At 40.0% G+C, this 26,561-nt stretch overlaps 1 protein-coding gene across 5 annotated transcripts in view; it reads left to right on the top strand.

Annotated features, from left to right (window-relative positions):
* SATB2 (SATB homeobox 2) overlaps positions 1-26,561 on the top strand; it is a 136,116-nt gene that overhangs the window by 18,452 nt on the left and 91,103 nt on the right. For all 5 annotated transcript variants that reach the window (XM_030952607.1, XM_030952609.1, XM_030952608.1 and 2 more), the window contains one exon: positions 11,581-11,757. In XM_030952607.1, coding sequence (XP_030808467.1) covers positions 11,581-11,757 — 177 coding nt within the window. The remainder of the gene's footprint in view (positions 1-11,580; positions 11,758-26,561) is intronic.

Raw genomic sequence — 26,561 nt, 5'->3', positions numbered from 1 at the left:
CAGAAAAATCTTAATACCTGTCAGACACTATTTTATATGAAGCTGCAGCATCTCTTGAGATAACCATATACTCTCTGCGTTTTCAGAATGCAGTAGGAATGTCTTCCACTTAAACATGCTCCCCTATTTGTTCCCCAGAGACAAACACTGAGATGAAAAGACGCACTATTGACAGCAGATCTTTTCAAGGGTACTAAACCTGGCATGAAATGTCGGGAGGGGAGTTTCTTATATCAAAAGCGTGATTTGTATGGCTGCATACAGCCACAAGGTTACTTTGTCTCTCTCTCAGCTGTTCAATTCTATTTGTAATGTTGAGAAGGGGCTGATTAATCTGTCTTTACTTGGGTATCACTAACACTTCACTCTTGAGAAGTTGCTGACTTTTGTCAGCATTTGGACGGAAGCTTCAGATAAGTGAGGAAACTCACAAAGAAGTATTTACCATCTTGGTAATCTAAACTCACGGAGAATGTTTTGCCATAAATTTAACTGACAGGCGTATATTGGAAATGAAGCATGTTATTTTCAAAACTATAACCAGCCTATTTTTTGGAGAGTAATACAAATTCATATTTTGAGCATATATTGGTTTATGTGCATTTCCATTATTTATATATTAAAATTAGATGTGCACAATTTCCAGCCTTATTATTTTGAATGGTTATTAAGAAATGTAGTTATAAATTATGAGTTATACAATACTTTGGAGTAAAAGGTGATTTTCATAATGTCTTTTCCCAACTTACAAATAACTTCTTTGCCATAATACAAACATGTTAGCGGAGCAACATGATAGATGTCTCTTTAAGTATCGTAGTAAAAGAAAATGACTTGTATTCTGAGGCTGTGGATAGTTTATGTTGTTTTGGACCCATTTCCCAAGCAGTGATCGAAAACAGATTACAATAACAATTATACAGTCAGAAGATGCAATATCCATTTCTGTTTTAATTGAGTGAAAGAATAATAAAAACATCATTAAGAAAAATGAGGTGGACCTGTCATACATGCTACCAATTTTTAGACTTAGAGAAAATGCAGCGTAACAGAAGTGTGAGGGGTTTTTTTAAATTTTCTTTTTTTTTTTTTTTTTCCCAAGTAGTTTGTTTCTCAGGCTAGAAATCTGGATGGTAGACTTCATATGAGCTGCTGTGAGCAAGTGTGCAGTAAGTAGCAGGTGTATTGCTTGGCAGTAATGCTCAAGTTAGGCATTATCTGAGTGTCTGGGTCTGGCATAATAATGAATGTATTGAGCCTTTGTGATGACATTAATATGATCACAGGTCATATTGACCTGCCAGCTACATGAGCTTTGAGAATGCCATGGACAGGTAGAAAGTAGTAAAAATTACTTCCTGCTCTTTCAAAACGAAAAGCTGTGCTACTTCATGTAGGGGGAGTGTTTTGGTTTTTTTGTGCCTTCCTCAAATGTGTGGACCTGAATGCAAATAAGAGTCCTTGGTCTCTTAAGCCGTTGCTCCCTGGGAGAGACTTCCCTATGGCCCTTCAGCTACCTCGCCATCACAGGGTTTAGATTAAAACCCAACAGGCAGAAGGGCCTTGTGCCAAGGGGCCGTCCACCTGTGTGCGTCTTGCAAAGGGACCAAAGTGTAGTTGAAGGCCTGAGATTGAGACATGCTGTCTCTCCATTTTCTCTGACTCCTCGAGCTGTAAGCAGAAGTGTCCTTTCTGCTGTACCCTACATGGGAAGAGGGAGCCTTGCTACAGTAGCCTTGGCTCTAGTCCTGTATCATACAGCTTTATAAATCAACATTTGGAATGGCATCCAAAAGTGAAGTGGGAGCCAGTTCGGCCTTTGGAGCACAGATGTAATCTGCTTTCTTTGGCTAACACCTCTCAGTGAGCACATGCATTTGCACTAGCAGAAGTGTCTAATTCTTTGGTGTAGTTCTGTGTACATAATAATGTAGCAATTCAGCTTGTTGAGCCCCAAAAGCATTGCTGACTCATCACAAGTGAATCCACACACAGAAGGTCAGCCTATAGGTAGGTCTTTTCTACCCTTGCCCCAAAATATTCCTAACTGGATGAAGTGTACTGTGCATACCTGAGAAAGAGAATGTATCTAACTTTTGTTCCTTGACCTCATGACTTGTTTGATCAAGATCTGGTAGTTATTAAACCCATTAGATTAATGTGACCTGCTGGCAGATAAATGTAAATATTCCTAAAGGACTAATATTCAAACTGATAGCTGTTAAATGTGTGATCTTACATTTGTAGAGTGGTCCCCCCACAACTCTACTGTAAGACAATACAAGAGAAGGCCACTCAAAAGTTGCCCTTTGTCCACAAGGGTGTGAAAGATTGGAGTTGGAAGTAAAGGCCAAGCCCCAGAGGCCAGTTGCTGACCCAAAATGGGCTGTAGATGCGGACTGTCTGAAGACTCTGTACTGACTGGTGAAAAGGGAGGCAGAAGGGTAAGCTGGCTGACTTCTGGAGGACAGAATGGCTTCTACATTTTCTCGTTTGTGATTCTCTCCTTCACTTATTTTCGTGCTGAAGATTTGATGAAGATTTCTGTGGTCTCCTTCTACCAGAAAAATACCATCTAGTAATGATATTGCTGTAGCAATAGCCTTACCCTTGCTGAAAGTGAAGCAGGATGAAGAGCTTCATCAGTTACCATTGAGTTTGACAACATTTACTTAGAGAGAGTTTAATGTGGCTTGTCCTCTTGCATGTGTACTTGTAACTTTTGCCCATAGCCACTTCTGACATATCTGTTGACACTGTCACTTAGAAATTAGATTTTCTAGTGCTGCCGGTATCTGTAAGATACGAGGAAAGAGGCTGTGGTTGCAGATAATTCAGTTTGTCTCACTGTTGGAGCCTGCAAGTGGGTTTGAAGGCGGAGATACAGGTTGGCAGACATTTATCTTGTAACACAGAGAAGAGGTGATAAGATTTCTTCTTTTTCTTGCCAGGGAGTGATTCACAGAGGAATGGACATGATGGAGAAAAGAACTTGCTGGTGGGTCCCAGTGGAGACCCCAAAATAGGCCTGAGTGTGGTCTGCAGCACTTCTCCAGAAATAAAACCTCAAGCCAGCTATGAAGGCTTTTCTGTTACATTCCAGGGGACTTATCCCAGTACCAGGAGACTAGTTAATAGAACCTTCATTAAAATGCTTTTGCTAGGAGATGTTTTTTGCTTCAAAAATTACATAATATGGTGGCATCTGCTAGCACCACTGAATTTAAGGGCTTATTAGTGGTTCCAGTTTTCAGGGTTTAAAAATGTTGGTCATTAAAAATAATTTTGGGTGGAACTTGGCATAGAGAGTCTTAACCCCTTAGGCAAGTTCTGTTACATTTTCGAGAGAAAAGAAACAGAAAGTAGTTCCCCAAACTAAAAACCCCTCACAAACCCTATACTTGGTTTTAAGTTAAAGAAACCAAAACCTAAAACTAACAGGTAATTAATGGCTTAAGATGATTTTTTAACAAAAAGTCATCTGATTTTAGAAGTGTTCATTCCACTGATTTTGAGTGAAAGAATATTTTCTGTTTAATTAATATTATTAAGTATGGCTATGGAGTATTTATTCTTCTTTTGTAACTGGGAAACAAGTTGAAACAACGGAGCTGTTTTATTTAGGAAAAATGTAACTATAGTGTGTTCACCTTTTTCCTTTCAATGGGAATAGTTGGACTTAATTATTTTAAGGGTTCTTTTCCAACCTAACTGATTCTATGATTCTGTTCCATGGATTGGAAGGCTTGTGTGTGATTCTGGTGGGTAGCATGGTGCTGGTGCCCCCCAGGATTCCTGCATGCTGGGGGTGCTGCTGCACAGGGGAGCTGAGCTTTCTGCTGGAGGAACCTGGACAGCTGTTTGTGCTGCCTTCTCACTTGGGCTCCCTCAAAGCAGTATTTTGAGCTCTGGGTTATCATTGCTCTCAGTTTTGCTTGTTTAATTGGAGAGGTGGGAGTGCTTTATTCTCCTGTTTAATTGCTCTTGCCTCCTGGCTGCCCCGTGCGTGGCTGTCCCTGGGCTAACGGGGTGGCGCAAAGCCCCAGTGGGGCTGCTCCTGTTCCCACTCAGTGAACTCAACAGGTGTGACAGATCCAAACTTAGGGCTGAGTTAGTGCAGCTGGTTTAGCAAAGGGGATTTGTTACCAGAAACAGATGATTCTCTTTGACTAAGGAAAGGTCTCATCTCCTGTGAGCAACACTTCTGTCCCAGACATGCTGCAAGAGAGGCTGTACCAGAGGTAAATGCTTGGTGTTTTTCTATTTCTCATTTCTTGTTTGTCACAGCGCATGCTCTAAATCTGGCTTTTCTTTTTTACCATTTTTTTAGAAATTCAAGCATTATCGAATCAAGTTAAGAGTTTCATAATATGTTTCTGTGGTGGGATAGTGGCCTGAAATATTTTGTGTTTAATAGTAATGCTGTTATTTCAGCTAGGAGAAGGATTCTTTGGGTAGTTAGGCTGTCAGAAGCAGAGGACATCTGCAGAGACGGTAGTGACATATTTATAAGACTTCCTGAGATCTGGGATAGCTGCGATGGCTGGGAGACTGAAGCCACAGAAAGCACTGGAAGCTGAAGAAAGATGTAAATAATACCTTGTGGTTTGCATTTGCCATTGGCTAAAATATAAAATGTAGAAATGCATTTCCTGCCTACAGATTTATTGAATATGTAAAGCCAGAAAAAATAGCCGAGGAGGAGTAGAAAGATATTGTCCTTAGTTTTACTTCCTCTGGCCCTCCTAAGAAGAAAAATTCTACAATGTAATGTTATTTAACATGATTTTGTTCCTTTGGCAAACACTGTATTAAAATCATCTGTGGACTGAGCTCTTCTTTACTAAATTGCATCCTGGAACAAATTATTTGCAGCGGGCTTATAAAGCCATGAAGAGTAGGAGTTTAACAGCATCACATTACTGCTTATATGCAAAATCAGATATCTTGCATTTTGTCTAGAACACACTGGAGAGGGGAGGATTAGCAGAAAGTAGGGTCCTTGGTTTTAAACAAAACCTTTAGCTGTAATGAGGTGCTTGATGCTGCACAGGATTGTACAGTTGCAGAGGTCTTGGTACAGTCTTCTGTATTTGACACAGCGATTTCCCACTGGCCGCCTGTCAGTGTGTGCACACAGCTTTCTTCGCGTGGTTCCGAGTGGTTAGTGACAAACAACTGCAAAGTCATTACTTCAGTCCCTATTAAAAAAGATTTACAGTGAAAGAATTCTCAGCTTCATAGTAACACTGTTGTAAGCTGGTGTTTGATAAGTAAAAGGCTGAAACACAGTCCATTTACCCAAACCAAGCATTTATTGTAAATAAGTTAAGTGCCAACAACTTATATTCTGTCCGATTTAATTGTATTCATGTTTTATGGTGTAACTTGAAAGTGAGCCTTAATGGACATGCCTAATGCTTGCTGAAATGAGGGAGCTCTGTCTCTTCCACATTATCACAGAATTGCACTGCCATGGGCTGAACCTGGGATCTGCTTCAAGCCAGATCCTTCTTGAGCATGAATAGTTGTGTATGTGTGGCCCTGTGGAAACAGTGTGATTGTGTTTGTTTAGCCTGTCCTTGTATCTCCTGCATCTGTAGCCCTCAGCTGGACTCTGTAGGATTTTCTGGAGAAGATCTTAGATCACCATCAGCTGCAGATCTATGCTGTGATCTGAACAGAAGTGGTGTTGAGATAAAAAAAAAAACACCTTTTTTTTCCAAATACTATTAGGTGTCTTTCCTCTTGAAAAAGCCCCAGCCAACTGGACAAAATACCTCACATTTTGGAGTGTAGTTATTTTTCTAATTATGAATTTATCTTCCATTGTTACATGTGATCTTAAAGGTCTTTTCCAACCGAAATGATTCTCTGATTTTACATTTTTTCAACTAGTAAAGTCTTTAAATAGAAACCTCCTGATTTTTAACATATTAACTAGGTTTTAATTTCTGATCACTTCAGGATTTGCAGTTTACACTGTTATGAAGAAGTAGCACACTGAGGCTTTAAAGCTTCCCTTTTTCTTTTTTTTAATGAACTTAGTAGTGGGGTTAAGTTTTTAAAAAAGGAAATTATGGATTTGTGTTACACTTCAGGATGCAGGATGGCATCTTTGCTGCAGAAATTCAGGTATTTCTGCATAATGAAAACGGTCAAACTGAATTGGCTTCTGCCTTTGCAATTAGAGCCGCAGGATGTGAAAGGGAGAACTGGCGAACCTCTCCTGTGCTGATTTTTGCCTTTTAAAGCATTTTTCTCTGTTTAGCTTCTTTTTCAAATTTGTTTAGAAGAAAGGGAAAGGGAGTTAAAATACCAAATCTGTATATGTAAGGTCAGCTCTACTGCAGTGCAGAGAGAAATAAATAAATGGACTGCTTTCCCCATGACTGCCTTTGCTGGATAGAGGTCTCTCTTTAAAGAAAAAAACAGAAGCAGATTAGGTTTAGGAAATGTTTGTAGTTTGATTGCTTCCTGTAGTTACTGCCAGTTGTGGAAGCATGCTTTATTGTTAACTGTACAGAATCTTCATCTAGATAATTTTCTCAAGACAATCCATGCTTTGCCAATTGGGCTTCTTAGTTTCTCTTGTAGAGTAAGGGTCTCATCTTAGAAGTCCAACCAAAGTTACTTGTACTTCAGTGGTTTTTAGGTGTCTCTGGAAATAAGCATTTGTGGATTCTGCTCTTGCTATTACCTAGATTTTTTTTTCTCTGATGGAAAGGCCAGCTTAGAGAATGGCCCATGTTGCAGTCTCTGCTAGGCAAAATGTTTTCTACATAAAGTAATGAAGAATTTTCAGTAGTTTATGAATTTTCACGTAGATGTCCTGGTTTCTGAACTCCAAACCATAGAAATTTGCTTTGTCTTTGAGGGAGATTACTCTGCATGTGTGTCTGTTCTGTTTAAAACAAAACAAAAAAAATAGCCAACAAACAAAACCTAAAAACCCAAAGCATAACAGCAACAACAAAAACTTTATTTTCCACTTTCTTCACTTGATAAAAATCTCTCCACTGTAGAATGATTTCCTTTGGGTTTGACACCACCATTTGATCTCAGTTTTTAATAATTTTGGTGGGTTTCACTCCCAGAAGAAAACATGCTTGTGCTGTGAAGTATTCCCATTAGAAATCTGGGAAGTCTTAAAACCTCATGTTACTCAGGGCAAAGAACTGGCTTTTTTATTCATTCCCTGCTAGACAACCCCTGTACAGTAAATCTTTCCATAACACCATGCTGTTGAAATTAATCAACTTGATGTTTGGAAATTGTTCAAATTAGATAAAATTAAATAACACCTAGATGGGACTCAAAACTTGTCCTGATGGAAAGAGATTTTAATCTAAAAAGACATGAATTTTATTGATGCTTTTTCTTTCTAGTTGATCTTCATTTTATACTTATTAGGATGCACAAGCACTGCTCCCTATTTAATGGCTGGAGAGGTGGGTGGCTTTAAGAGCTCTCAACTTTCGCCTCTGCCGGTGATGCTGCTGTGCAAGCAGACCATGCATAGAAGTTAAGTGCCAGTAGTATCATATCTATTACTTAAAAAAGCATGTGCTGGACCAAGTATTATTTGTAAATAAACAAAAGAAACAGTGCAGGAATTTTTAATACCTGCTTTCTTCTCTTCCTTCTAGTTTGTCATTAGAAATCTGCAACTTTTACTTGGAAGTCTTAGAGCTGAAAATGTTTTCCAGGAAGCTATATGATTGCAGGTTGATAATACTTTTAACTGGCTCTAAGTCCTTTTTTGTAGAAATGAATGCTGTATGCAGCAGACTATCTAGGATTTTCACTTCTCTAATGAAATATCTATTTCTCTTTCCTTAATTTTTAAAGAATTGATTCCTCCCCAGTGAAATAAAACTATAGATTAAAATGGGCAAGGAGGAGAAAATGTGCATTTGGTCTCTTTGATACATATTTAATTTCTTCTTAATTTCTCTGCCCTTTAGCAGAATCTTGGGGATAAGTGCAAGTGTGTTTACAGACTCTCTGTACATTGCAGCTTTTCCATGAAAGCAACAGCAGAGCTTAAATCTCATCTCTGATTTGCTTTAAATGTGTATGTTATGCAGAGGTACTGGTTGCTGCTAACCATTCTCTTCTTCTGGGTAATGTTGGGAACAGTTTTTCACTGCTCTCTTTCGTTGGTTAGATGGAATTCTTGCTGTGTATGGATGTCCTTATAAAAGCCTTTCTGTAGATCTTGGTTTATGCTCCCCTGACATTTTATGCAGATGCATCTATATGGGGTCAGAGCTCTGTGGGAAGCATGAAAGAGCTGTTCATGAGTCAGTTGTGTTAATCAAAATCCAAGAGTAAAATCCTGTTGTGTGATTTGCAATTGCTGGTAATGTTTTGTGTGCATACTAGCATTGTGTTTGTCCTTGAAGGAAACAAACTCTTTCGTTTTTAGCCCTCGGAGAACTGCTTGTTTTCTCCCTGTGTGAGAAGCAGTGCAGTGTGTTGTGTAGCACGGGCTGTGCAGCATCGCTGCCTGCAGCCTCTCTGGAGCTGGGAGAGCGGGTGCGCCAGTTCAGTGCCGGGGCCCAGCCTGCTCAGTGTGTGTGTGTGTGCACAGGCGAGGGAGGGTGACAGCAATTCTGGCTGATCCCTCCTCAGGGAAAGAGCTCAGGAGTTCCAGGATTTATGAGTAAGGCTGGCTTGCGCTGCAGTAGCACCGCATGTGAGACTGTTATGGATGCTTGGTCTCCAGCTCTCTGAGCACTGCTCCAAGTTCTTCAACTGGCATGACAGTGAGTAGTGACTAACTTGTATTGCTCTCTCTGAGGGCCCTGTAGCGAGCTGGAGGTGTAATATATGCATGTAGGAGCAAGCCATGTGTATATCAGCATGTAAAGAGCATGTTGGCGTCTGCAGAAGTTTTTCCTTTTGATTCTAACTTACTGAAAGTATATTTCTTTTCAGATAATGTTAAGAAACAGAAGTTTGAGGTAGTGAGTTCGTCGGAGATATAACAGTTTAACTCTCTCATGCAAAATAGAGAGCAAAGCAGTTGAAACTTCTTGGCGTGAGATTGGCTTGGAAATAAGTTTGATTGCTGTTGCTTTTTATTTTATGTTTAAAATCAGCATTAAGATTCCAGGTGCTATAGTGAGAGGCATGAGAATAAGTCAGTATCAGATCACATCAGACAGATGTGGTAAGCTGCCCTTTGCTCTCTGTTTTTAAGGTACTAATAGCAGCTTACCATCAGTTACTCTGGGTCACTGAGTTCAGAGATGTTTTGCCAAAAGCTGTTTCTTTAGCAGGGTTCCTGCAAGCATGGGCAGCAGGAAGGGGCAGGAAAGTCATCATGAGCAGGAGTTCTGTGGGGTCCTTTGTGCTGTCCATAAAGTGATATAATGTATGGCATCCATTCTAGCCTTTGAGATCCTGTTTGTACTCAGACAGTAAAGGGTGAGTGCAGAGAATAGGTGCTACTCCTGTGCTGAAAAGGAGAGACTGTTGTATGACAAGGAAAACTTCCAGCAGGAGCATAAAAGACAGTGTGACATTCCTCTCATCAGTTTGCTTCACCACCTTTTCTGTCTTGCCAAAATGTAATTTACACAACTGATATTACAGCCTCAGCATTTGGCCAATTATCTTAATCTTTTGCTAAGACATTAATAGCCCCATCAAAAGTGCTGTGACAGCCTGTATGTTCAACAGGACTGGAAGTTTGTCACTTAAAGAGACTTACTTTTGTTTTAACTAGTTAAATGGTGTATAGACAAATAGAATTCAAATTTTAACCTTTGATAGGAAAAGAAGTTTTGTCACTTATTTCAGAGGAACGTGATCACCCATGTGCTGTCTCTTCAGGAAAGCACCTAGAGATTTTTTTTTTCACTGAGAATTTTTTTTAGCACTATGTGTTAGAATTTGGCTGCTTGAACTTGCAAAATGCATCAATTTAACCTAGAATCAAGCAGTGAAGAGGGAGCAGTATCAATGTGATGCTGTAACCTTCTTTCATGTTACTTTGAGATTTGTTTTAAAACAAAGAACTGAAACACATCAAGTGGATATTGTAGTGTGTAGCTTCTGCAGTTAGGATGTCAAATTGAGAGCCACTCTGTGCTAGATAAGTCACTAACTGAGAATTGTGTATCTAAAATATATTTTAAAGTAGATCTACTTTCTCGAAATTCAAGACAAGTAGTATTTAAGTTCCTGAGCAGATACTAATATAACTGTATTTATTCCAGGGCAGGGTGACTCCTCTGAAGGAATACATAGCTATTGGTTTGTAGATATTCGGTTTTGAAGCTACTGACCATAGCTCAAAAATATTTAATAGACTTTGTGAGGGAAAACTGAAATGTGGCTTTTTCTTCTTTTTCCCTTAAGGAAGTGGCTGGTCCAGGAATACAGTGATGTGTGTCCGAAATTCACAAATACACTCAGATATTTTTTGTAGTTATTGTCTACTGGAAATGATTATATTTCATTCTGAAGAACAGCATTTAGAGGTGAACTTGCTGGTGACATTGAGTCTTAGATGGCACATTTGGAAAACTGCTTCAGGCTGAGATTGTTCTCTGCACCAATATTTTCTAGTTTACCTAGGGACTAACAAGTGATATGTAACCAGTTAAAAAATGTCTGTGACTGGGGGTAGACTGGCCTGTAGCAGGTGGTGGAAATGATTGTGCAGTTCTGTAGGTTTTCAGTCTGTTCCTTCTTCCTTCTGGGAATGCACTGTGGGGCTGTTTCCTGCAAATTGGCACGTTTCTCTACTGCCTGCAGTATTGAATCCCTTAAAGTTCATGCCTCACAATTTATCTAATGCCATAGATAACTTGATCCTGTAACCACAAAAGTAGATTTGCAATAAAACACAACAAAATTGAATCCAGACCACCCCCTGAGTTTTTCACTTCTGTGGTTCCTCCTCATCCTTGATTCTTTTTCCAAAGGAGTTGTTCTCACTCCTCATGGATGCAGTGGAAAGGCAGCCATGGATCTCTCTGGGTCTGAGTGACCCATCAGCTGCCAACACAAGATCATAATTTTCAACAAAATCGAAAGTATTTTTCTTGTACAGTGAGAATGTACCATGTGCCATGGTCTGAAACTGCACAAATATCCCAGGGTCCTCCAAGGGGACCAGCCTCTGCTGATTTCTCCATACATTCACTGTGTAGAGAGAAGCAGAAATGGCATTTGTGGGTCAGGCTTTCATATGGTTGAATGTGGAGAAATTACTTGAAAGAAATAGGTACATTCATGGAACTGTAGAAGACTTCTGCAATGTTGAAAAAGTCTTATTAGGAAGTCTTGTTCATCTTTGTGCTGGCTATGATTCTGTTCCTGAACTGTATTCTCTAGAGCTTTTAGTGTGGTTTTTAAATGAGTCAAGTGATGAGACTTCAGTATTTTCCTTGGAAAGCAAACAAAAGTTATCCCACAAAGAAGAAAGGCAGATTTCCATTTACGATGAGTCTTCTAGGAGGTGTGTTAATTTACAAGTTTAATTAGACATGTATGACACAGTTCATGTTCCTCTTATTGATGCTTTGTTGGTTTTTTTTTTTTTGTGGTTTTTTTTCCATGTAGGTTTGATGATTCCAGTCTTTTGTGTGGTGGAGCAGTCAGACGCCTCTCTTGAATACGATAATCGAGAAGAGCATGCCGAGTTCGTTCTGGTTCGCAAAGATGTGCTCTTTAGCCAGCTGGTGGAGACAGCGCTCCTGGCTCTGGGGTATTCCCACAGTTCTGCAGCTCAGGCACAAGGTATTCAATAGTTTTTTTCCCACTTCTCTGCACTGCAGAAGACAGCACCTGGGGTTGTTTGATGTAAGGAAAAAGTAAGAAAATTGGTAGCAAATCTTGGAAGTGTTTATATCAATTGTGTTAATTGCTTAATCCTAAACTAGGTGTATAACAAGCCCTACATTTTTAGCCTGTCTAGAAAGCATTAGCTAGATCTTGCTGAAGTGTGAAATCTGTTGATAATGATCAGTCAGGATATTCATGACACGCTTGTTCTGCACCGCAAGGCTGCTTTGAGGAAGTCAGCACAGAAGATAGAACCTTTAGGTGTACAGCCAGATGGTATCCAGTATTCCTCTTTGTATCAGGGCAGTTTTGAACAGCATATCGTAGTCTTTAATTTTTTAAATTAATGCATTGTAGATAATGGTTTCATATATATGCATGCTGTCTTTATGGCAAATAGTTGTAGGACTAAATGTGCAGGCTGATTTCTGTTTTCTCTTACCTACTATATTGCTGCAAAACCCTTTGTAAAGCACGATAGTCCCTTCCACTCAGAGATTAATCTCTGTTAGGAGCGAAATCTTAAAATAAACAAAGCTTTCCTCTCTCTGCCCAAAATATAAGCGTAAAAAAACGCCAAATCTAAAATCGTAATGTTGAGGGAGATGGGCAGGAGGTGGTGGGTTGGGAAAAATCTTTCCAGAATGAACTTCAAATTTCAAGAGGATTTTTAATACTAAAACAAGTTATTTCAGTGCTTATTCTTTTGGATGAGAAGCCTCTAAGTTTGTTTTCTCTCCATATCACCACTAAAACCTGTACACATTTAGAGTAGTTTAAAAGCAATTTGCCTGGGGATTTGAATTTTGTCTGTTGATTTGAGTTGCTTTGTATAGTTATGCATTTGAACGTGGGAACAGAAGGAGCAATGGTGGTGTTGAATCCAGGAGTTCCAGGCAGTGGTTAATCGCATGGGCTCCTTGTGCAAACTTCTGTCCAAGCAGGGCGATAATGATTCATTTCCTCTGTCAGACTCTGCTCTGTGAGAGAGGCTCAGATTCTTCATATAGGCAGAGTTTATGTACATGTGTTTATTTACACAATATGGTAGTAAAAGCACTGCAAGAAGGTAGCTGTTTTGGTTTTTAATACAAAATGCTTTGTGTCATCTTAGGGACTCTTTTTTCCTGACTGTAGAAGGTCAGCATATCCCACTGTTTCCATCCTGGTGAGCCAGCTTTCTGTTTGACAGCACTATCCATCTCAGTTAACACAGTTGCTCATCGTGTTGCGAGCTAACATGTGGAACATGCTGCATTAGGTGGCCAAGATTTGATTCTTGGCACTTGCGAAGGGGAATGGGCTTTGCAGAAAACCTGCTCCAAGGGGGCATGTCACCCAGTGCAGTGACCCACACAGGCTGAGCATCTCACTTGGGGGAACCTTGCTTTTGTGGCATTGCTCTGTTGTGGGAATAGAGGGAAAGAGACAGATTGACTCATGAAGGAAATTAGTCACTGTGCAGGGAGGAAATGGCCACTACGTTTTTGAGCTTTAACAGTGAGCAGGTTCAGATACTGATCTGTCGCTTGATGTGCTGCTCCAGTAACTCCTCTAGAAAATTGAAGTTGAATCTCTAATTATTGCAGTTAGTCTAAAAGAAAAGACTAAGGTATTTTCATCTTTAAGGCAGCTGTTATATTCCTCGTAACATCTCATGGTATAATATTGAGAATGACAGAAAATACCTTAAACATCCATCAGCTAACAAATTTCTTAGGTTATTTACGTTCACACTGAAAGGCCAGTCCGTCAATATCTTTTAGACATCTTCAACAAATACTGCAGGCCATGCTGATCTTAAGGTGTGAAGCTGAAGTATGCAGCATATTCTGCAGTATCTTGCCTCTGTGCTAGCTGTCTGTAAGCTGAGGGGTGAGGTACAGATGGGGACAGCCAATAGATTTCTGAGATTGATTTCTTTAATGTGAAAACTTATAGAATGTAGGGCCCTAATTTGTTAACTAGAGTTGACAGAAGCGTGCTAGTAAATTGCTATTATAACAATTTATTTGGGAGCACAACTTTCTGATATTAAAAAGGTGGGAAAAATAAAGCTATTTACTTTATTCATTATGGTTGCAGGACAAGTCTGCTTCTGTTCTAGCGCTTGGAATTGATTTCCATTAGCAAAACATTAATAAATGGTCACTTAATTCTTTTTTATGATCAACTGAATTACAGGATCTGCATGAGGTTGAAGGTCCTCATGTGCATTTTTCAAAAAGCTCTGAGCATCATGCTCTGCAAAACAGTGACATGAGAAGGTGTCCCCATGTCCTCCAGGGACAAAGTAAACGATTTTGTCAAAGCTTTGGTATTGTAGAAGCTGTCTAAGCTGTAATTTAGCATGTAACAATTGTCACCTTTTGAGCTGGGAAGGTGCTTTGTTTTGGTCCCATGACGCTGAGGGGAATGGCATTTTACTTCATCCTGCGAGAAGCATCTTGCCTTTGCCTGTTCTTTTTAGAACAGGGTCTTCTGTGGCAGATTGAAGAGCTAGTTGGAGGGGAAAGAAGAGCTGTGGCAGAGGAGAGAATTGCTGTAGGATTTCACTCCACCTTTGCTGCAGTTCCCCATGGCAGCCCTGCAGAGCTGCCGAGGCTGGAGTTGGTGTGTGCCTTGTGTGCAGGGCCCTGCCTCACCCTTCCCAGCTGTACAGCAGCACAGCAGAGCCTGGCTGGCAGAAAGGAAACATGGCACAGAGTGATAGGTGGTATGTGCCTCCCTGAGGGGCCCTGCTGCTGGGAGTGATGCTGTGTCCGAACATTTGAGCTGTAACACGCACACAGTGGTCACCTGGCCTGAGCCTCAGGTACTGGCTTGTGCTCACTTGGCTTATTATGGATCAGTTTTATTCCTGGCTGCTCAGTAAATTGATAAGTCTTAGCACAAACAGTGTTGGGACAAAAATAGATCAGGAGGTATACATGAAGGTGGTTCCATGCCTCCCTGGAAGAAGCTCTTTATTCCCACACAGTTTGGGCAGAACACATTTATTTCACAAACAGCTGGTTGTGATTTTTTGTTGATGGTGGTGGGAGCAGAGACTTTTCCAGCAAGTGCTGCCCTTGTGAAACTTCCCTTTTCTGACAGGAGCTGTGAAATGTCTTCTGGAACAGCATGGGAATTCGTTAACAGCTTGGCGCTGTGGTGTGAAAGTTGGTGGTGTAAATGGCAACAAAGGTTTAATAAACATTTATGTATTTTTCTTTCATCACTCAAGTCTACACCTGACAGTAGGGAACCTGCTACATGTGCCTTTTAGAGAGGAAAAGAGTCATACTTTAAAGGGACACCTGTTCTATGTGTGGTTTAATAAAGTTTACGTGCTCTGATGAAATTTTTTTCTTGTGGGTGAGATACTCTAAGGGGGCTATGTGAGAGAAGGGAACTGGTAGGAGGTACATAGAATAGACAGTGCTGAGTGCTGGGGCCAAAGTAGTATGAAAGTAGCTGCAGTCTGGTGTACCCTGCATGCTCTCCTGTGGCTTTGGGACCTGCTGTGAAAGCTGATGCCCTCCTCTGTGGGGTGGAAGAAGAAGTATTGGTTTGATGCTTTTAGTATCTACTTTCTTAGAATCCATGTGAAAAAGAAAATAGTGTGATTTCCTGTGGATACATGTTTTTTCTTTTGACCAGTTCCTTGTTAGCTACTGTGAGTGTGTACAGGGCACTGATGTGCATTGTCTGCAGAAGTTAGCAGAGCTGAATGGGCCATTGAGATGGAGTTTGCCTTCTCAGATACTGGAGCTGGATGTGTTGGCAGGGCAGTGTGGAATGCCTGCCCTGGCTGCTCTCTGCAGGCAGCTTTAGCCAGGCACTGGCAGGATGGTTGCTTGGGTTAGTTGCTGTGCGTGGCCATGGCAAGGAAAGAGGTGCACAGAAGAGTGAAATAGTGCTCAAATGTCAAGCTGAAGAGGAAGAGGAGTTAGAAAACAGCAGAGGGAAGTTATCACAGAGCAAGAGATCCTTCCCATCCCTGTCACTGTAGAGATTGTCAAGCTCTAGTTCTTAAGCAATGCATTACCTTGAGCAGGGCCATTGCAAGAGGCAATGCCTTGCATTTATGCCTCAGAGACCTCTCTTGTGCCCAGTTTCTTCTAATGATGTCTATAGACTGGAGAGGGAGGAATATTTGTGCTTGCATAGAGCTGTGTGTGGGTGGTTGGAGTGAAAGGCTGGAAGGAGAGGCTGGCAGTGGTTGGTGGGAAAGTGTAGCATAAGAACAAGAAAGTAAAAAGGTTTAAGTATCTTGTCATGCCATGTGGAATTGCAATAGCTGGACTCAGAGCTCTCTGGGGGTTGTGGGCTAGTGAGCAGAGATCAGACATCTCAGCCCTGTCAGCCTTGCATCACTGGAGTGGAAAAGAGGAGAATTCTTTTGGGCCAATCAGTGCCTGGCCAGAGTAGCTGACATCCAGAGGTACTTCAGGACCTACTTCAATCCTACTCCAGCTGCCTGAGTGTGAAGCTGTAATATTGCTTGCAGCCACAAGGTCAGCTCGGCTTCAGTGTTTCTATGGAGAACTGTGTTCCGGAGCACTGATGGAGCTGTCTTTGCGGTCAGCTGCAGTAGGAGAGAAAGGTGGCTCTCCTGACTGTGTAGGAAGGAAACCAAACAGTGAGAACTTTCCTCTGGATTGATAGTGCACATGGCTGGGGCAGGAAATAACCTGGGCTGCAAGTGTGTTCATTTCCTTCAAGTGTTTAAATACGTGTGCTTAGCCCTGCTCGCTGCTGTTGATTGGAGGCCCCTTGCCCTTGTGGTCTGCTTTTTAGTATTACTTCAAAGCACAGACCAGATCTGTGTGACACGGCGTTGTTCAGCCAATCATTCCAAGCCCCAGGCTGCTGTGTGTAAGAATGTGGCAGCCAGAGTGCTGTGCTCCTTCACTCAGATTAGCCTTTGTGAGAGCAGCATGACCATCTTGCCCCTTATGGGATTGTAACCACGTGTACAAATATTTGAAGGGTGTAAATACCGATGAGAGAACGGATTTGCCTAAGCTGGTACAAGAGGGTAGGGCTCTGAGGCAATTGGAAGGACCTGAGCAGATGATTAGTAGGGAAAGATCCTGTGAAATATTCCCATCTGTGCTGTCTCCAGAACCACAATAGCTTCCAACTGAATGTCAGGTAAAGGGAGAACATACCAGCTGGGGACTGTATTGAACACACACGCACAAGCTGGTTTTATATTTCTGTATCAAAAAAGGTACAGTAAAAATGTGGTGCAACCCTGATGAACTGTGCTTGATGAATACAGCCAAGTTAGCTGTAGCTGGGAAGACCAGATATGCTATATTCTGCCCAAGTGCAAGGTAGCAGTACAGGAAAAAATGAGAGGAAACCTGAGTTCAGGTTTCTTATGTGAGTAATGTGCAATAAATTACAAGGCTGCTATAATCTGAGATCTTCTGACCCCTCAGCCCACTGTCCCTCGAGTCTGAGTCGTGGCTCCCTATTCATGTGATCAAAGATTTTCTAATGACAAGAGTTTATTAAATAGAAGAGACATTGGTGATGTAATATCTTAAATAACAAGATGATACAGTGATCAATCAGCTAAACATTGGGTCACTTCCTTACTGTCACTCCTTACTACCACTTTTTACTTTTTCATTTTAATAGAGACAGCGGGTTGGTCTCACCTAACAGAGTTGTCAGTCTGTGGAAAGCTGCTGTATTTCTCTGAGCTCAAACTCTTTTGACACCCTATTCTCACCCTGCTAAACCAAGATTTAAAACAAAACACCCCAAAAGAAATGAAAGAAACCCACCCAACCTTCTTCACACCTCTTTTCATCAGTTCGGTTTTATGCCATCTCTAATTAACAGCTCCTTACCTTTAGTAATCGCCTTTGTCCCCCTTGTCTCTACTGGGGCTATTTATAAGGGGTAAACTTTTCTTTCTTCTCTCCAGTTTTGCAGTGGCATTATAAAAGGCCCAAATCAAATAATTTAGCAGTAGTATGTGTGAGGGGTACAGCTCGTACTGACATCTTGCAGTAAACTGCTGTGCAATTCCATGACAACTTGTCTGAGATTGCTAAGCAGACTTGATTTCTTGCGGTGATACTCAGCCATCCAGATCAAAGTTTTCTTTGTAAAAGCTACTCCTTCTTGAACTGTTCATTGCTTGAGTTGTATTCTTTGTCTTTCTCCCTGATGTTTGAAAAAAGAGAGCTGAGAACTTCTCAAATATTTATTTCTCTCCCTATATATATCATTTACCAGCAAATCACTGTTTTGTCTACCCTACAAAACTTCATGACAACTGTAAGTGAAATTCAATTAGCTGGAACTATGAGACAAAGTCACATTTTAATGAGAATATTGAAAACCTCTTCGTTCTTTGTGGGTTTTGATAGGCATTTCTGTGCATAATGGACACAGGGGTTGAAAGACACTGTTGTTAACGATTCAGCATCTCATGCCGTTTCAATTAAAGCCCTAGAATTCTCTTTGAGAGTTCCTTAGAATTCTTAAGAAATCTTATGTAAAAAATAAAAGAAGCAACAAAGAGTGAGGCTCCTTGTATTTGTAGGCTTAGCTAAAATTAGTGTTGCATTTTTTATGGTAAATGTGACATATAAAGAAATGTTAGAATGTCATATTTATAGATACATAAATGGAATATATTTTTAAGTTTTACTTTGGTTTATATATATAAACACTTATATGATGTATTTATAATTTAGTATACACACATTTTATACATATACATGCATTCAAATATATATATTTATATAAAAGTATAATATATGTGTGGAAGCAAAAGCTCAGAATTAAATTAATGAATTAATTTCAGATTACTTGTCATCCTTATTCTCCATTTGTGCTGTTATTTTAAATAACATCATTATCCCAACAGCATAATCTCCAGTGAATACTTGAGTTTTTGATAAGCTCTATTTGAAAGTTCTTAACTTCTGACTAGTGGTCAGGAAGTGTCTGTCTTTCCTTTTTTTTCCCTGCCACCCCTCCCTAAACTGGCATACAAAAGTTAACATGTGGTATTGGCGTTCTGATCCCAATATATTATTTACAGGATTCTTATGATGGAACAAAACCTTCTACAAATAATAATCTATTTTTTTAGATGGCAAACATCTGGGTAGTATAAGTAAATGGGTAATTTATTAGTGTTTGAACAGCTTAAAGGAGGGTAAGTAAAGGTAGTCCTGAACAGCTCAGCACTTCTGACGCTGCTTTCCCATCTCATTTGTGGTCTGTGATTGAGCACAGCAGGCTCGTAAGCAGGAGAGGGGGCAGGGGGGAAAGGAGGGAGCAGAGGAGACACAATGGGCTTTGGTTGTTCCAGTGAGACTCCCTTTCATTCCTCTCTCTGTGAGATCCCACATACCTGCAAAGGGACTTCAGTGTTGAGTGCTTTGGAGCACATCACGTTTTGGTGGCACCTCTGCCGGTTCCAGTGAACCTGTTGCAGTGGTGTGTGTGTGATTTATTTTTTCCATGGTGACAATGGATCAAACTCGGACTGTGCTCTCGGAAGAATTCATTAAACCTTTTGTTCGTATCTCCTGTGTTTCTGAGCAATATTGCTCAGGTTGAACAGTGAATCAGTGCTTTAGTTCGATGAGGGCCAGGTTCTTTAATGCTTTCCATTCACTTTATGTTGCGGGCTGTGTGCAAAAAGGTAACACTGCAGGACAGAGGTTTATTGGAGCTTTGTAGTCTTCAGGGAAAGATTTGCCTGTACTCTGTCAGTGTTGTAAACCAGTGAAGAAATGCTGGGGGAATGGAGCCACAGGCTCTTTTGTGTCACAGCAACCATTACAGTAGTTTGGGGTGAAATGAAAATCAAGTTCACTCTGAAAGGTCTGCATGTACTTGATTAAAAACTTAGACCAATATATAATAAATTTAGATTTTTTCCTGTTTCCGTTCCCAGCCTCTCAGCTAAACCCATCCTCTTCTAGTCTGAGAAACACTGGTGGTTTTGAGTAAAACTGAGAAATGGTCTTTATTAGTTTCAATTAAAAATAAAATTTTGTTATCTCATTTTTTTTCCTCATGAATCTGATAATGAAGCAGTGCTCTATTTAAAAGTGGGAATAAATTAGGTTAGGCTAGGTCTTCCCCTGTCCTGCGAAGGAAAATGAGATGCAGTTAACAGCCTGTTAGCTAACAAGCTATATATTTAAACATTCAGTACGATGAGCAAAGCTTGGTGCTGGTTAACATGTTAGAGTAGCTCTTTTGTTTCCTCCCTTCTCCCTTCTCTTCAATATTCTTATCTGCTGAATTTTTTTTCCGTTCCCTCCTCTAGATAAGGGAAGCAGCATTTTAACCCAGTGGCATGAAGAGCTTGTTTTTTTGTTCCAGCTGCAGACCGCCCTGCCCCATCTGCCTTCCCCACAGGCACACAAAACCGAGCCCATCCCCAGCTGCTTCTTTCTTTAACCTAACAGAGGTAGGGCACGTCCCCCAGGTCGGCTTCTGCTTATTTAGAAGTAAATCCCACCTTTCAGAGTCTCTGGTTTGCCTTGGGTGCAGAGGATCCCTGTGCAGCATTTATAATGGGTTGTGCTGCTGGAGAGAAAGCAGAGCTCTTTCTGCTGGCTGGTCTCTACTCTGACACATTTATCATCAGTGCCCCATTCTGAATCCTGCTGCTCCTGTTTGGGGGAATTGGTTTGAGCATGTGGAGAGCAAAGCTGCTTGGCTCCAGGGAAGCTTGTGGTGTAAAGCAATACTTCTTGGTCCCCTTTAACCATGTAGACAAACTAAGTATGAAAACAATTTTGTTTTTAAACTGAAAACCTTACAGAGTAGGTGTAGAAAATCTGAGGAGACTAAACAGATTGTTTAAAATGGCAAAAGAGAGGCCAACATACTGACCCCCTATTCAGTGTCTTCTGTCTCTTCAGGAGAGATCCTCCTGGCAGTGACAGCAAAGGGTCAGTTCAGACAGTTTCTCACTGCTGTACATGAGCATTGTGGAAAGGACCTGGTTTTAGTCCTCCTGGTCCTTGCTGGAATATAAATGAAGCTGTCAATCAGCAGCTGTGTTTGACGTTTGGGTCCTTTCATACCGGTTGAATTTTACAAGGGCAATCTGCCCTCCTGCATTGTTTGTCATCAGGGGTCTGCAGCAGATTAAATGGCTACATTTAATGGAATGGAATGGGAAAGGATGAGCAGAAGACAATGCTATTAGTGACCTCCTTTTACCTACTATCATGCTCACTGGAAACCCACTCAGAGAGTACTGGTGAAGGTTCAAATTCAAGCTATGTCTGGGAGAAGTGGGTGTGTGTACCCTCCTCCCATCCACTGAGCTATCTGATTGTTCAGGCTACATGTCTCTTCCTTTACTGATGGAGGGCTTACAGAGGATTGCTCATACGCTGTCTGTCTTTCAGCCAGTAAACACCTTTGATTTATCCAGACAATTTAAAATAATATATATTTATACAGGTGTGATTAAAAAAAAAAGCATTGCATGAGGTTGGATGAGATGAGGTTGGGGCATTTTTTACTGTGTATTTATGGGCAATTTTACTTTTGACCTTATTCCAAATGAAAAATAATTCTTCCAGAATGAAGTAACTGTCAATAAAGCTAGAATAACCCTGGGATCTGGGGTCTGTATTTTATTCTGTTTTTACTTCCCATACTGTTTTGTATGTATAGCACCTTTGTCTTCACCTAGCTGTTTCCAAGTTACCAACAAAGAGTTAAATTCTAACAAACTAGGAGGAGTATGCATGTGCCAGTCAGGATTCGCAGCTAAATTGCTTTCATACTTTGTTTTTATAATATATTTACTGCTTAGCCACATTTTGGCCTTTTTCCTTTTTCTAACAAAAATCATTATGTGGTGTAGCTAGTAGATAATTCCTACTTTTACAGAGACAACACCATGCTAAAAATGTCCCTTGGCATAGGGATCGTTAACTGATGGCAATTTGTCTGCCTTTCTGAGTATGTTTTTCTTCAGTACCAGCTATAGAATCTATGAAATAATCTGTGGGGGAAAAATGTGTTTATCTTGTGTTGAAACTGAGGATGGACCAAATGCTTGAAGAAAAAAATTCTATCAAATAATGAGCTATAGATAATACTGTATTTTTTCAAGATCCTGGAAAGAGATGCTTAGGCAGTATTATGTGGCAGTCAGCATGAGAAAATTGGCATTTTGTGAAATGCTACCATAGAATGTGCTTCAAACATCACTATTTATGGATTATATACATGGATTTATATATCCATGTATATAGATAAGATCAGTTACATACTTTTAAAAGTGTTGATGATGTGTCTAAAAGCTACATGCATTACAAACATAAAAGTTTCCTTTTCTGTGACATAACCATGGAAAACAAGTCTTACTTCTCTCAATCTGAAAGCTGTATTTGTTTGAATAATAAAATGAAGAGTGGTATTTTGTTAGTGATATTAATAGAGTATTATTAATATTTTATTGTGATGCTTTCAAATAAAGGACTACACCTACTAGGGTTCTTTTTGAGGGTGAGGTTGTTTACTTTTTTGATATATCTATTAAAAGAGCAGAGCAACACCATATATTTGCATTTTCTGATCACTAAAAATCCTCCCTACCATAAATGTGTATGTGAAATTGAGAACCTAATTAAAAGATTAACAGCATGTACAGTAATTTACCCAAAAGGCATGTGTTAATTTGTTAAAACACTAAAGATCTTTATGCTTTCTTTTTTGATGCTATCAAAATATTTTCTGTGGAACTGGTTGAACCTGGTCTCTTCATTATAAATTCTTCTGCAGAGTAAGACAACTTAATTTCATATCTAATTGCATAAGGAATTATAAATTATCTTTTCCAAGAGACCTATGACACTAAAACACAGAATGAACAAATAAAATGGATTTGTTCTAGTACAAATGAAGATATATGGCAGTATTTTTATTACAGACAGCATTTGTTTGGGCTGAGTATATGAATATGTTACAATAAGATGCAAAGTTCTATTTGTCGAGCAGTCATTCTAGCAATGCATCTTATGGTGTTTTTCAGCTAATTGCCATGAAGAAACCGAAATCAACAAAACCCAGGCCCACCCATAAAATAAAACCCTATGCAGAACGAGATAAATCTGTTCCAAGGGAAATACATTTCGTGTGCATTTATAAAAGTGGGATCTGCTTCTTGGATCAAACATAAAACTTTTCTTTTATTCCCAGAGGAAAGACGTGTTGATTCCAAAAGTGTGCTTTAGTTCAGCAAAAAGGTGACTTGCTGCATGTAAAATGATTTCCAGCTAGGCAAGAGGTGCTGCAGTGTAGATGGGAGCACACAGGTGAAGGATTTCATGTCTGATTTCTCTTGGGCATGATGTGTAGAACAGTTTACTGGATGTGGGGCATTTCCTTGATGCGAAGGGAAATGTAGGTGTTGTCCTGGCACCATTGGTGTCACACAACCTGAGGGGATGCCATGCTGTTGCACAACTAGGATGTCCCTCCCTCCTGGGGACTTGTGGTGGAATCCTGAACAACTCTGTCCTCCTGCCTTGAAAACACAGGAGGTTGTCCTGTGGAAACAACAGGGTGTCAAACCTGTACCAAGCGACATCATAATCTGAGATCTGAATATTAACATTATGGCAGAATTTAGTAGAAACTGGTATTTATTAAAGATTTGTCTTTTGTAGCTTCTTATAGAATTGTGTTCTGGCATTGAAAGTTTAAAATATTTTATAGTACATTTACTATTTTATACTGCCCTGTGTCAGTGTTGGTGCCAAGGCTGTTTGAATGTTGCTGAATGTCTGTTTAACCAGCTTAGATTAAACTCTAATGCATTAATTAGTGCAAGGAACAAATTAATATTATACTGATCTTTGGAGGCTTGAATTAATAAATTTATCACAAGGATTAGCTTGAAATTGCATAATAGAGATGTTCTTTTATTTATTTATCCTGAAGTACTTTCATTATCAAGTTTACTAATACAGAGCTGCTTCTGTTAAGCTGATTGTTATTCCTAGGTACTAGAAGATCAATGCCAAATTGTCTAAATCCCAATGTATTGATGAATTTGTGAATTTTTCTAGAAGGGGGCTAAAAGGGTAGTATGTCACTTCATAAAGGTGAGTAGGAAAGAAATGTAATCATTTTAGCTAGAGAGCTTCTATGGTCTCTTTTGAGTGGTATGAGACAAAAAATTCAGCATTTATGGTGAAATGTGGATTACCTTTAAAAAAAAAATACGCCTTATAATCCAAGGTGGTTTCAATAACAAGGTTAAGGAACACTTTTGCAATCATACAAACATGAGATTTTTTTTCCCCTTAGCTTTCTGCAGCTCTGTATTAAAACTTTATTTTGCAAGAACTTCATATGCTTCACAGTTTTGAGTGTGTATCAGTACAGGAAAGTAGGGAGAGAGAAAGCAAAAAAGAAGAGAGACAGAGGTTTTTCTACACTGTGTGTAATAGCAATATCATGACTTTGTGAGGGACAGCAGTGTGATTTTTGGTAGTGCAGTAAGCACCAGTACCAGGTCAGCAAATCCCTGTCCCACTCTTCTGCTTGCTGTCCAAAGTTGGGATGCAGTTGCAGGTACAGCTGTAGCACTGGCATGGCACTGTGATGCCCCAGGGTTGCAACGTCAATTTTGTGAAAGGAGGGGCTGCTACAGAACAAAATTGCCATCATACATCTTCAAGGCTTCTCCTGAATCCTTATCTTTTTTTATCTGGGTCTCTTGTGCACAAATTCACATTTTGCATGTAAATGTGAAGGAGATGGAGAAATCTTAGCTGCAGATGGGGGGAAAAAAAAGCCTCCAGTGTCTTCATATTTTAAAAAAATCCAGAATTAGAAGGAGATAAATTTATGTAACCTTTGCACCATAATAATATGGCAAGACCTGACACAAAGCCATAAGGCTTTTTTCACAGATTCAGTTGTCTGGAAATTGTGCAATGCTATTTAAATAGAATGTCTTTTAATAGCTCACAAGAAATTAAAAAAATACATTAAAAAAGTCATGTTTTCACCAAGGATTACATGATGGCAGTGTTAACTCCAGTGCAATTAATAGACAGCGTGTACTTTGTTTTCCTTTGAGTGCTTAGCATTTTCTCTAGATTTTATCTGGTCACGTATCCAGGAACTGGGTATGGATGCAAGCTGCTGTTAATTGAACTGTATTTAGGACTATTAAAACCCTTGTATGTGCAGTATGGCAGGATGTGTATCTCAATGTGCATTTGCAGCAATGCCACCGTGGCATGGTGTATCCTGTAGTAGATAGGCAGCCCCTTGTCCACATATTTTTAGATACAAAACCTAATTGATTTATGACAAAATAACTTCTTATATTGGCATAGCATTTATCTTTTACAAAACCTGCGGTTACTTTCCCAGAACAGTTGGGAGGTGCAGTTTATCACTTAACAGGGAGAAAGATGGAATGTGTTCTAATTTTGTCGTGGAGCATGGGCCCATTGAGTCAGGCCTTGTGCCATAGGAATTTCTCTGTATAAGGGTGGCTGGTCCTGATTTCCTCTATCTCATACATCTACTGAATGACTTTTTACATCCAGCTAGTTGTGTGATGTAGTATTTGGGGGGAAGAAGATGCTGTTTTATAGGAGGACTGATCAGTTCATGTCTGGAAGCAAAGCAAAGCCCCCTTACTTCTGTGCTTGATAGATGAAGTCTTTTATATAACATGTTTTATAGCAAAAGGGCTACGTTTGTACAGAAGGAGGTGCCAGTATGCTAATAGAAGTATAGTAGCTCATCTGATGGGTGGGACAGATTTCTGTTTGGAAAAAAAAAATTAACCCCGTGTGGGAGTGTAATCTTTGGCATTGTTAATTCTTGACATTTTGTTTCCTATACTTCTGGGGCTCTTGATGAGGGAAGCTTCATCTTCTCTGTAAAAATTTACTTTGTAAAGATAAAAAAAAATTTTAGAGGATTCCATCAGAAGCTTGTTAGCATGATCATGTCTTTGGCATGAGAACATGGAAGAGAAAAGAATCCAAGCATTTTAATTTGCTGGGAACAAAAAGAAGCTGGTTAGTAACTTTGGGATGCAGTCTTGCTCTCTGAAGCACATTACTTTGTGGGCATGCAGGCATGTGACAGTGTGATCCTACATGGGGCTTGGTTGGTTTCAAACATGCCTGGGGCCTCCTGTGGCCCTTTTGTTATTTCTCAGCCTTTGGCACCGAGTGCTGGTGGCGGATGTGTGGAGATGGGGAAACAAGAGAAATGGATATTAGAATTCAGTAGCAGATTTAAATTAAGCAGAAACCCCAGTATGTTATAAACTTGTAAGGCTATATGTACACTATGGCATGTGGCTGGACCATAGTTATGCTCAGCAAACCACTGAGTATTGTAGGACAGTTCATACATTTTCTAATTCTTCCCAGAAAAAAAAAGAGGATTTCAGTACTAAGTAATACCTTGTTATCGTGTTTCTAACTGTTGCCAGCAAAGCAATTTGAACTTTCAAAAATAGCAGATTGGATACTTCCCTAAAACTATACATACCATTTAGCATCTTACAGATGTTCTGGGAGAACAGCACAGGGATTGACAGAAACTGGGACTGGAGGTGACTTAAGGGAGCTATCAGAGTGTAGGGAAGGTTTTGGAAAATCAGTGATTTCCAACAGATGTCCTGTGAGGAGAGATGGGAAGGGACCAGAAATGCCAGAGCAGGAACGACTCATCACAAACATGACTTTTTCAGCCAAGAGGAGTCCAAGCTGACAATGTCATTT

The sequence above is a fragment of the Camarhynchus parvulus genome, chromosome 7 (assembly GCF_901933205.1).
Source record: "Camarhynchus parvulus chromosome 7, STF_HiC, whole genome shotgun sequence".
In the NCBI taxonomy this organism is placed as follows: Eukaryota; Metazoa; Chordata; class Aves; order Passeriformes; family Thraupidae; genus Camarhynchus; species Camarhynchus parvulus.
This window is presented reverse-complemented; position numbering and strand designations above follow the sequence as displayed.